At 36.0% G+C, this 13061-nt stretch overlaps 1 protein-coding gene across 1 annotated transcript in view; it reads right to left on the reverse strand.

Moving 5' to 3' along the window:
• ATP8A1 (ATPase phospholipid transporting 8A1) overlaps nt 1–13061 on the reverse strand; it is a 226498-nt gene that overhangs the window by 126997 nt on the left and 86440 nt on the right. Inside the window, exons 16-17 of the mRNA XM_052641830.1 lie at nt 4497–4569; nt 1154–1259 (exon numbers count right to left, since the gene is read on the reverse strand). Coding sequence (XP_052497790.1) covers nt 1154–1259; nt 4497–4569 — 179 coding nt within the window. The remainder of the gene's footprint in view (nt 1–1153; nt 1260–4496; nt 4570–13061) is intronic.

The raw sequence follows: 13061 nt of genomic DNA on the forward strand, positions 1-13061 counted from the left end.
GGAGAAGGAAATGGCAACCCACTCCAGTACTCTTGCCTGGAAAATCCCGTGGACGGAAGAGCCTGGTAGGCTACAGTCTATTGGGTCGCGAAGAGTTAGACATGACTGAGCGGCTTCACTTGAAATGAACTGATGTTTCATTGTATTACATATTATTTACTCTTATCACCATGTTATATCAAAACTTTTTTGTTTTTGAGGGAAGGGTGTGAGACAAAACATCCATACAGTGTCTATCTTAATGATAAAGAGTATATCTCATGGTTTTTAGGAATCTGGTATATTCTACAAGGTTGCAGGTGCTGGTTTGTAATACAGTTTAAAACAGGGAGAGGGGATAGTTAGGAAGTTTGAGACTGGTCTGTACACACTACTATGTTAAAAATGATAACCAACAGGGACCTAGTGAATAGCACATGGAACTCTGCTCAAAGTTATGTGGCAGCCTGGACGGGAGGAGAGTTTGGGGGAGAATGGATCCATGTATATGTATGGCTGAGTCCTGCTGTCCGCCTGAAACTATCACAACATTGTTAATTGACTATACTCCAATACAAAATAAAAAGTTTTTTTTTTAAGGAAACTTATAAAAAAGTTCCCTAAAGTGTGTTCCTTCTTTCCTGAAATCTTAGTCATCAAATTGGCTATTTACCCAATTTTACACTGAAAATAAGTCTAAGTATGGAGTCTCTTCTCTAAGTGTAAAGCTCTTCTCATTCAAGTAAATACACAGCAAACTCCTTGATTATCATTTCCAAAAGAAGAAAAGCTTATATTCTAAAATCAACACTATTCAGGGAAACGGATCTTCCTTTTCCTGCCAGCTTATGTGAAAAAGCAGCTTATGACCAATAGTTTTTTCTTAATTATTTATAAAGAAGGTAAAACTTACTATGCACATAGATACCATTTTTTTTAACTTGTATGAATTTTGTTATTCAAATTTCCATGTAACATGTTATGTAACAAATATTATAGATTTTAAAATATATACAATTTTGAAAGCCAACGTTTCTAATTAGTAAATAACATTTTTAATCTGAAACTAAAGTGACTTGGTTGTTTTACTTCTTCAAATTAAAATTTTCTGAACAATCTCATATTTCAGAACAATTTTCAACCAAGAAATACATCACAATTGCTTCATTTGTACCTGGAGATGCTGCCTGGTAAATAATCTTATCACCTTCCCGCTCTGGTACTGCTGTGTGACACACGGCCATCATTGTAAGAAATTCACATATTATTGGTGCAGTGGGCTGTAAGAAATAAACACATAATTTAGACCCTTTCATTTAACCATTATGACACAATGATAGTAGTATTACTTCATGTATATTTATTGAGTACAACTGTTAAACATTGAGGGTGAAAGCCAAGAAATCAACACTATGAAGAAAAAATATTTTTCACTAAAATCCTTCATTTTTGGAACCTCTTCATTCCTTTTCTAACCATTTATATAAGGCCACTTTGTCTTGTTAAATAGAACAGGCACAGTGAAAAAGGCAGATATGGTTGAATCCTGTTATCAGAGGACAAGAGAGGAATTCTAAAATGTTCATTTACCTAGTTCTAATTCCTGATCAGAGTTAAATCTTAGGCATCTAATCTTACTGCGGGTTCCACTACTTTGGGTCGCGGTGATGATGGCAGAGGATTCCTATAGATGCTTTGGCTGCTCTTTCCAAAAACAACCACCATAACCTGACTAGTGTTCTACTAAATAAAAAAGGATTGACTGAGCAAGTCCTGTGTAGTTATGGCCTGAGGAAGACAGGATCCTTTCTGCAAGGAGCTTTTGAGTTTATAGGAGAATAGCAACCAGATTTTTGAAATTAAACATCTTTTCTGGTTCCTGATGAAGAAAAGTGTCACTCGAATTAATAAAGGAAAAAAATTCCTCCATGCTCTTGGAACAAAAAACTAAAATGACTGGAAAGGTACATCAAACATTATTTGAAAAAAAAAAAACAAAACTGGTGTTCAGGCTAGAACAGCAGACAAATCAGACAAGGTCCCTGCTTCATGATGCTTTGACTTGTGGGAAAACAGAACATAGATAAACAGTACACAGTATCATTTATTTATGGGCTTCCCTTGTGGCTCAGCTGGTAAAGAACCTGCCTGCAATGCGAAAGACCTGGGTTTGATCCCTGGGTTGGGAAGGTCCCCTGGAGAAGGGAACAGCTACCCACTCCAGTATTCTGGCCTGGAGAATTCCATGGACTGATAGTCCATGGGGTGTTGCCAAGAGTTGGACACGACTGAGCAAATTTCACACCATTTATTTATACTGTGAAGAGGGTTACAAAGGATAAAATGTGTGAAAATCACACAATATTATTTGGGTCAGTTTGTGGTTATTCTCAAGACAATGTGATCTTTAAGCTGATGAAGTTTTAGCCTCATGAAGTACTGAGCACAGAGTTTTCCATCAAGCAGGAATAACACATGACTGAAAAGGTCCTAAAGGAGGAAAGAATGAAGCATGTATGAGAAAATAAGAGAAAGCCAGTATAGTCGGAGGAAAAAGAAAGGGAGGGTAGGTCCAAGTGAGGCTGGTGACTTAGGCAGAGGTTGGATCACGCAGCTTTGTAAGTTGAGAGGGAAGCCAGAGAGTTGTTTTCAGCAGGGGTGTGTTGGGACTTAATTTCCACTGGCATCATTCTAGCTGCCATGTGCAACAATGATGGGAAGGGGTGAAAATGGAAACCAGGAGAATGGTTAGGAGGCTGTTGTGGCATTTTACCTGGAGGATGCTGGTAGTCTTGACTGGGGTAGAGAAAGTGAGAATGAGGTGAAGAAGACATTTAGGACATGTTCTAGAAAGTCATGGGCTTCCCAGTGGTGCAGTAGTAAAGAATCTGCCTGTCAATTCAGGAGGCGCAGGAGATGCAGCTTTGATCCTGGATGGGGAAGATCCCCTGGAGGAGGAAGTGGCAACCCACTGCAGTGTTCTTGCCTGGGAAATCCCATGGACAGAGGAACCAGACAGGCTACAGTCCATGGGGTCGCAAAGAGTTGGCCACAACTGTGCGACTGAGCACATGCATGTGTACACAAACACAAGAAAGTTGTATTGACAAGGGCTTAGTGAATGGACTGTGAAGAAGGCTGAGCACCGAAGAATTGATGCTTTTGAACTGTGGTGTTGGAGAAGACTCTTGAGAGTCCCTTGGACTCCAAGGAGATCCAACCAGTCCATTCTGAAGGAGATCAACCCTGGGATTTCTTTGGAAGGAATGATGCTAAAGCTGAAACTCCAGTACTTTGCCCACCTCATACAAAGAGTTGACTCATTGGAAAAAACTTTGATGCTGGGAGGGACGGGGGGGAGGAGGAGAAGGGGATGACTGAGGATGAGATGGCTGGATGGCATCACTGACTGGATGAACGTGAGTTTGAGTGAACTCCGGGAGTTGGTGATGGACAGGGAGGCCTGGCGTGCTGCGATTCATGGGGTCGCAAAGAGTCAGACACGACTGAGCTGAACTGAACTAGTGGTTCATTACAGATCTGGAGATGGAGAGAACAGAGGTAACAAAGCAACCCTAAGCTCCTAGATGGAGTTATAAGATAGTTGATTGTGTAACTGAACCTGAGAACACAGGAAGGAAGTGGTGGGTCTAGGTCTAGATTTTGTGGATCCTGAAGCTCATGTTTTGTTGAAAGCAAAAATATCCACATGAATGCACTGCTAGGGCCCTGCCCAGGGGCAGGGGTGGCAAGGCCACCACTGCTAGGAAGGGACTAGTTTTGGGGTGATGAGCGTGAGTTCAAGTTTTGACGCACTGAGCTTGAAGTGATTGTGAGAAAAAGTTGCGGATTTAAACCTAGGTGTGCTCAGTTGCATCTGACTCTTTACAGCCCCATGGAACTGCAGCCCTCCAGGCTTCTCTGCCCATGGAATTTTCCAGGCAAGAATACTGGAGAGTGTTGTCATTTTCTCCTCCAGGGGATGTTTCCGACCCAGGGATCGAACCTGAGTCTCTTCTGTCTGCTGCACTGGCAGGCATTCTTTACCACTAGTGCCACTTGGGAAGCTCTTAAACTCCAGAAATCATATCCTTTGATCAGATGGAATTTTAGTAAGTATCAGTAACTTTATAAGTGGAATACTCACATTGGGTGGCAGATGTTTAAAGTTCTTATTGTATAGATTTAGTACTGGCCTATAATTTTGAGCAAGTAATTAACTTCTATAGATATTTTGAAATTGTTAACAATGAGTTCTTTCATGTAAATAGAGCTCTAAATTATATAATATTTTTAAAAAGTAGAGCATCGATAAATAACAGTGTTAAAAGTAAATTTCTAAAAATCACAGATTTGTATTGGCCAAGTAAAAATAATTTAGAGACAACAGATTTTTGTAATTATTAAAAATGATCATGAAAGTAAAAAATGGAATATATAAGCATGGAAGGTAATTCAGAGAAACACTCATTAGTTTTCATTTATTAATGAAAAGATAATGGTACTATGTTTCTTACATGATTATTTTGGAGGTTTTCCAGCAATGATGAATCACTAAATGTTTTTTCATCTCCAAACTGTGAGTTCTGCCTAAAGGGGAAAAAATGGAGCATATTTGATTCATTTATACAAGCCTGCGAATCTATCTGTAAGTTACTTTTAAAATAAATCATTATGCCTACAAACTCTTAATAAATTAAATCTAATAAATTAAGTATAATTTAGTCCACATTTCAAATAAGATATCACATATTTCATGATTGAATCATAAGATATTTTCAAACATTATAAAATGTGAAAGCCTTTTTCTGTGTTAATAAAAAATAGCATTTTACCATTCATTTTCCTGGAGTAAAATTATGTCGTAGCCATATGAAGTTTAAAAAAAATTTAATTAAAAAAATGTAACAAAACTGCTAATATACATGGAATTGAATTTTTCTACTTTCATAATTTTTCCAAGGTTTAAAAATTGTGAGAATTAATGGAGTTATTATAAAAATAATACTTTAGCCATGAAAATTTATTTGAAGTAATATTATATGATTACCATATGAAACAAAAATATGAATAAACTGATTACACATTACATTAACATTTATCACTAACACATATATTATATATTATGTACATGTTACTCTGTAAAGGAGAAAAAAGCCAGAAAAGTATACATGTGGTTTTGTGTTGTGGCTGTCTTCAGATCAGCAAACTTGAACTCCAAACAAATCAAATGAGAATTGCCTCTATAATCTAGCTATTACTAATCTCATAGCCATGCAATTTAATATCAAAATGTTGAGATTCAAAGGAAGGACAAGGAACATTTAAGTGGAAATGTCAAACCCTAAAAGTATACTTATTACCGTTCAGTGAAAATATATAGATCTAAAGCTTTTGTGCACAGAAGGAAATTTCAGAAGTCGTTGAGGAAAAAATAGTGTGTTCAGTATTAAACAGCTGTAATCCAAAAAGCTTTTCATCATAATTTTTACAGGTTACAAAGAGAATTATCAGTGCCAATGTGCCAAATATCAAGAGTTTCATATTTTAAAGCCAGCTGTTTGAAAGGAAGGAGAAATCATGGAAGAAAACAAAAGAATGTAAAATAATTTAACCTAAACCAGATCATCAATATATGTAAATATCTTTTTAACCATACACCATAAAAGGAAGTTAGAATTTTACAGTAAAATACATCTTTATTAATGTGCAACACTTTGATCTATTAATTCTCAATATTACAATGCACCTTTATTAGCACATAGATTAGAATTCTCAAAAATCATCATCACTAGGAAACAGAATGAACACCTTTTATTATTTTAATAATAAATAATTTATTTATAAAATAACAAATTAATATTTATTAATTAAAACTCTTCCTCTTCTTAGTTTTAAAGAAGAAAAGTCCAAGAACTTTTAAACAACTTATCAATTGGCAGGCAGAAAAAATTAACATACATTTCTCCTCTAAATATTATCATTCTCAAAAAGTTTATTATTCAGGGCTCTATAAAGTCTCCCTATTATTTATAAAATGTATTCATTATTGGTTCTTAGTTATATTTTCCCACTTATTTGTTAGATAAATTGAAACGTCAAGGAATATTCACAGTAACATCTTGCATGTGGAGGTCTATCTTCCTTCTAAAGAATTCTGGACTAAACGCTTTTACAAATTTGAAGATGTGTCTTATTAATCTCACCAGTAATTCTTTCACTTCATAAATCACAGTTACCACAATTGATAAAACTTTCAAAATGTATTTATAACAAATAACACTAGATATGCAACTGAAATGTTTACACGGACACATGCTGCCCTTCATTCACCAGTGAAACCTTCTGACGTGGAAAATGCTAACTCTTCTCCCAGAAAGGAGCTTCCTTTCCAAGATCATAAAACCATTGGCATTTCATCTGCTAATTACACAGCTTGGTCTGGATAACTCAGACATGGTGTTCTCATCACCCTTGTCTGAAATCTCACAAAATGTTCACTTTTAGTAAAAGTAAACAGATAAAATTGGAAGCTCAAAAGTCATTTCAAAATAAGAACCAATAAATTGCTAGCTGACAAAGCTATTTGAATTTGCAAACATCTACATTCTGTTAAAACTTTCCATAGAGTTTTCAAGTGACACTTTGCCTTATAAGGAGACAAAGAAATTACGGTGTTTTGCAAAAAGCAATAAGGCAGGGTGTGTAACAGTAAGATAAAGTGAAAAATGAGCAGTTAACCCACAGTGTCATATAATTTACTGCTTCTTGTAGGCTGATTTAAAGACTATGATACATTGCAAATAATTATTTCCTAATCATCCAAAAATGAAGAATCCTAATAGCAATAAAAAATGAGAAGATTCAGAATTTTATGGATAAACATAAATTACAATAAGTGTGGCCTGATCAGTATTAGGAACCAGAGAAGATCAAATTGCTAACATCCTTTGGATTATAGAAAAAGCAAGAGAGTTCCAGAAAAACATCTATTTCTGCTTTCTTGACTATGCCAAAGCTTTTGACTGTGTGGATCACAATAAAATGTGGAAAATTCTGAAAGAGATGGGCATACCAGACCACCTGACCTGCCTCTTGAGAAACCTATATGTAGGTCAGGAAGAAACAGTTAGAACTGGACATGGAACAACAGACTGGTTCCAAATAGGAAAAGGAGTACGTCAAGACTGTACCTTGTCACCCTGCTTATTTAACTTACATTCAGGGTACATCATGAGAAACACTGGGATGGAAGAAGCACAAGCTGGAATCAAGATTGCCGGGAGAAATATCAATAACCTCAGATATGCAGATGATAGCACCTTTATGGCAGACAGCAAAGAACCTAAAGGGCCTCTTGATGAAAGTGTAAAAGGAGAGTGAAAAAGCTGGCTTAAAGCTCAACATTCAGAAAACTAAGATCATGGCATCCGGTCCCATCACTTCACGGCAAATAGATGGGGAACAGTGGAAACAGTGACAGACTATTTTTTTGGGCTCCAAAATCACTGCAGATGGTGACTGCAGCCATGAAATTAAAAGATGCTTGCTCCTTGGAAGCAAAGTTATGACTAACCTAGACAGCATATTGAAAAGCAGAGACATTACTTTGTCAACAAAGGTCTGTCTAGTCAAGGTTATGGTTTTTCCAGTAGTCATGTATGGATGTGAGAGTTGGACTATAAAGAAAGCTGAGTGCCAAAGAATTGATGCTTTTGAACTGTGGTGCTGGAGAAGACTCTTGAGAGTTCCTTGGACTGGAAGGAGATTCATCAAGTCCATCCTAAAGGAAATCATTCCTGAATATTCATTAGAAGGACTGATGGCTGAAGTTGAAATTCCAATACTTTTGGCCACCTGATGCGAAGAGCTGACTCATTTGAAAAGACCATGATGCTGGGAAAGATTGAAGGCAGGAAGAGAAGGGGATGACAGAAGATGAGATGGTTGGATGGCATCACCGACTCAATGGACACGAATTTGAGTAAACACTGGGTGTTCGTGATGGACAGGGAGACCTGGCATGCTGCAGTCCATGGGGTCACAAAGAGTCAGCCATGACTGAGCAACTGAACTGAACTGAACTGAATCAGTTAATTTCATACATGACAGTGTGGACTATGAAATCGTGTCAAATGAAGAGATAAGTAACAATTTTTATTTAACTTAAAAAAAAATTTAGGAGTAGAAAGGCCTAATATTCAGAAAACAAATAGAAAATATGGTCTGCACAAAGCTAAAATACTTCTGCATAGCAAACACTATTACAAGCAAGTCAAAAGCGAAATGACAAACTGGGAAGAAAACTATTTCCAACACATAAAATGGTTACTTTATTCAAAATGAAACGTTAATTCACTCAAAATAAAAAGGGCTTATAGAAACTAACACTGAAAAGATCAACAATGCAATAGAACAATGAGCAGAGGATATAAACACTCAGTTCACAAAGAAGAAATAGAAGTGGTTTTAAATATACATTCAATCTTATTGCATGATGAGAGAAATGAGATTTAAATTTATCAATGTGGCAGAAATAGTTTGACAACTCTGCTGCTATAATCTTGGAAAAACAGTTAAACCATCTATCACTGATGAGAATAAAAATTGGTACAATTTCTAAAAAGGAATATTGGCAGTGAAAGTGAAAGTCACTCAGTTGTGTCTGACTCTTTGTGAGCCCATGGATACAGTCCATGGGATTCTCCAGGCCAGATTACTGGAGTGGGTAGCCGTTCCCTTCTCCAGGGGGAATCTGCTGAACCCAGGGGTAGAATCCAGGTCTCCCACATTGAAGGCGGATTCCTTACCAGCTGAGCCACAAGGGAAGCCCAGGAATACTGGGGTGGGTAGCCTATCCCTTCTCTAGCTGATCTTCCCGACCCAGGAATCGAACTGGAGTCTCCTGCAGTGCAGGCAGATTCTTTACCAACTGAGCTATCAGGGAAGACCTTGATATTGGCAATATCTAACAAAATTTAAAATCAGTATAATCCTTTGAGATCCAGAAATACCAGTTTTTGGAATTTCCGTCTATTCTATACTTACACTGTCTGGTGCAAAATGCTGTATGTACAAATTCATTCTTTGCAGCACATATTTAACAGCAAAAGGTTAGAACTAACCCACAGTCTAGGACGGTTGCTTAAAAAGACTAAGGTACATCCATATAATAATAATGGAACACTATACAAAAAATAGGAGGCTGTCCACGGAATATGGACAAATCTTATAGATGTATAGTCAAATGAAAAGCTGGTACCAAAGTGTGTACAATTGGTTTCACTTTTGGTAAAAATGAGAAAGAAAATATATGCACACATAGTAGAATAGATCTGGAGAAATAAACCTGGAATGGGTTACATTGACTGCCTTCAGGTGGGGAAATGGGGGGTCAGAGATAGGGAAGAGATGTGTTACTGCATTACGAACTTAAATAAATAAAATTTAAAGATTAAAAACCAGAACAAATCCAATTATGAGCTGAAACATACATTCTACAAACAAACTCAATGTATAGATTATGTACACACAGATGCTACACACGTGCATATATGGGAAGACAAAGGCAGTGTGACTGAAAACACTGCTTTCTGAATGGATTTGTACCTTCTGGTTTTGAAGAGTGCTACTGTTCCAAATCAAACTTCCTAAAAGGGTGATTTAATTTTAAAAAACGAAATTGTTGTTCAGCATCAGGTCAAGTCCAAGAACATAAACAAGTGGTTGAGTTCAATAATAATACTTTTTTCTTAGACACTAGTTTTGATCAATGTGGTCTGCTTGTCTGTGTGGTTCTAAAGTATTTCTAAAGCAATTACAAAAGAGGAGCTCCAAAAACATTCTGTGAAATGGTCACTTGACTGGAATAAATAAATTACTTGTCAAAGTGACTACTCTGAAGACTAGCTAATTTGGATGTGTTAGATTTCGTTACTATACAGTCACACCTGGAAGAATGTTTTAGTGAGCCCAGTGATGGCAGCAGAATAAATAAATACCACTCATTTCATACATAAATACAGACCAAAATGAAATGAGAAAAGAAGACCAGAAAATGGTACTATCCAGTGATACTGTGCTAATACTAAAAACCACAGTAAAATGACTAAGCACAGAATACTTACTCAGGGGTTTTCCTCAAAATAGTGGGGGAAAATACAGATGAACTGAAATTGGCTTTGAGTACATATTACTGAAGTGAGTGAATGAGTACATCTGTTTTCTACTGTTATTTATGCTTGAGATTTCCACCAAAAAAATCGGAAAAAGAAAAAAATGTAACAAAATATATAGCTTTGGAATATAATCATATCTTGGGGCTACACAGATGCTTATAATAAGCAAATATTTTTGTGCAATTCTCCAAATATTGATACTGTCTAAAGAATGGTAAATTTTAATAGAACTGAATTAACCTTCAAGGTTATACATCAGCTGATGGTACTTGGCAATAACAAGAAAACCATCCCAGTTCTGGAAGAAGTGGCTACTGGTTGGGAAATGATTTCATCTCTGTAAACTGTATTTATAGATTTAAGCGAGTAGAGTTACAGCCATTATCCAATTATTTTTAATGTCAAAAAAGTGTTTTTGAAACTGTCACTGTTACACTTTGCCATCAAATTGACTAAATGTAAATAATCTACATATTCCTGTTTAGTTGCTGAGTTGTGTCCAATTCTAAAAATCTACATACAGTTATGTGTTAAATAATATGTACTTTTTAACTTGGTATTTTTGTGACAAATATGGTTGGAGAATGATAGTAAAATACATGGTATAGGTCACAGATTTTATCTATGGAATCAATGAACTTCACATTGAAAGGTGAAGCTGCTGACAGTCAGACAAGAATCAACTTTCAGATTGTGGATTTACAGTCAGCTGTACTCTCCAGTTTACCCCTGAGGACCAGCAGCAAGAAGATAAAGCCAGGTTCTTGAAGCATACATTCAGTCAGGCCCACGCTTTCAATCTTGGTTTCACTGTCAATATGAAATCAAGTGGGTCAGATCTGGCAAATGCCAGATTTAGGATCGGGCCAAGTTGTGTCCCCCCCTGCCCCCCACCCACCGGCCGAGGCCAACTTTTCTTGTCAGTCAAACTATACTTGCTCTTGCTACCTTAACAAAACGAGAAAGAAAAAATGAAATGACAAATAGTAAGGATATCTTTTCTCTAAATGCAGATATTTCTGAAGCTCTTTAAAGTCTACTGGATGTGATATAACCAGCACCTACTTAATATCCAGGTTGAGCAAAGTTTTAACTTTGTCTCCCATGTTTACTGGTTGTATACTTTGAGGGAAGTTACGTATTGGCTTCTCTGCCTAAATTTCACCAGTTTTAGAAGGCTCATGTCAATTACAACTCCTCAAATATGTCTTGAGGATTAAGTGAGAGGCATCAGAGCTAACACTCAGATATTCTTCTAAGCACTTTAAAAACAGAATTCATTTAATCTTTGCAACCTCCCTATGATGTCTACATTCTACCCAAAGAGGACCCACAGGCAAAGAGATTAGGTACGTGGCTCAACAGCAGCATTAGGACCTGGATGTGAACCTGAGTGGTCAGAATCGAAGTTTGCCTCCTTGACAACTGCTCAGGACCCAGGACACAGCTAAAGTTCAAATAGTAGTAGTGTTCCTTCATCTTTGCGGCATATAGGTAACCACGTGATAGATGAGGAAATCCAAGTAGATATTTAAAATAAAGCTTACTTTATTAAACAGTTGGCAAAAACCTTCCCTAGGGTTTATTTCTTAAAATATCATTAATATCTAAGTTTATATGTAACTGCAAGTGGAACTATATAAACATTTATGAAAAAGCTGACATTGTAAATTTGGAATTACCCAGTTTAGAATATCAAGTTTCCAGAAAGGGTGTTTTACATAAAAAACTTAAACAGATAAAATAATGTCTCTTCCCAATAGTGATAAAAATCATGAAACAACCTCTACTGAAAGTAGAATATTTTAAATGACCTAGGTAAACAACTGTTAACATTTTCATCCAATCTTAATAAGAATATGGTGAAGGTAATTTCCTTCTCAGGAAAAAGTGATTTATCTTAGAAAAAACATACATTCTAAAAATAAACATATATATTCAATTCTATTGAAAAGCAACAAGTAAAAAGATATAATCAAAATTTTAACTACATTCTCAAAAGATTAAGTAGAAGAGAATATCTACATCATTACACTTGAATTATCTACCAACAGTAAGACGTTTTGGCACATTTAAAAGACAATTATTCAGTTGTGGATAGGTGTAGAAATGCATGCCACTCCAAGCAATGAGCTTAAGTGCAATGAATCATCAGTTATCACATGAACCAAACAGCTGCCTCTGTCATTAACTCCAGGTAGTGTGAGGCTTATTGCAAATTGTTACCAAATCTCCACTTTATTGAAATAAAATCCAAGTTGAAAACTAAGGCTTAATCATAAAATACCGTGTCATCTGAAAATAGAAAGTAATCACATATAAAGCCATACTGTTTTTTTACAGTTATGAGCATTAAAGAAATCTGCTTTCTGAGATTTCATTTGCCACCAGATTGCAATGAATTATTGAAATAAACTCGTTGTTCTAAATGAAAATGTAAACCACGGCGAGGATTTTAAAGTAAGACAAAAAACCCAATATGTACTGAAATTAAGCTTATAAAATGTTATTCAATAATTCTAAAATTAATTATATTCCTGTTAACCCTAGTTCTTGGTAGCATACTTTTCCAACATCTGTTCCAGATATTTCATTAAAAAATGTTTATGTTATAGCCTCCAAACAGATTTAGCAAATTAATGAAAATAAATGTAAAGGAAGTTTACACTGTGTGGTTATGTTTCAGTAGCATTTTTCTGTAGCTCTGTAGAGTATACAAACAGTGGCAGAAGGTGGCAGTGCTGAGCTAAAAAAAATAAAATTTATGGAGCTGTCCCTGAAATCTTAAGTAGTCCACAGACCAAGGACTCTAAGTTGATTGTTATAGATTTTATTATAGATACATAGCTGCATAAAATCAGCAAGCCTAAACTTTGAACTAAATGTTCATAAAATGATTAAAGG

Source organism: Budorcas taxicolor, chromosome 6, assembly GCF_023091745.1.
Source record: "Budorcas taxicolor isolate Tak-1 chromosome 6, Takin1.1, whole genome shotgun sequence".
NCBI lineage: Eukaryota > Metazoa > Chordata > Mammalia > Artiodactyla > Bovidae > Budorcas > Budorcas taxicolor.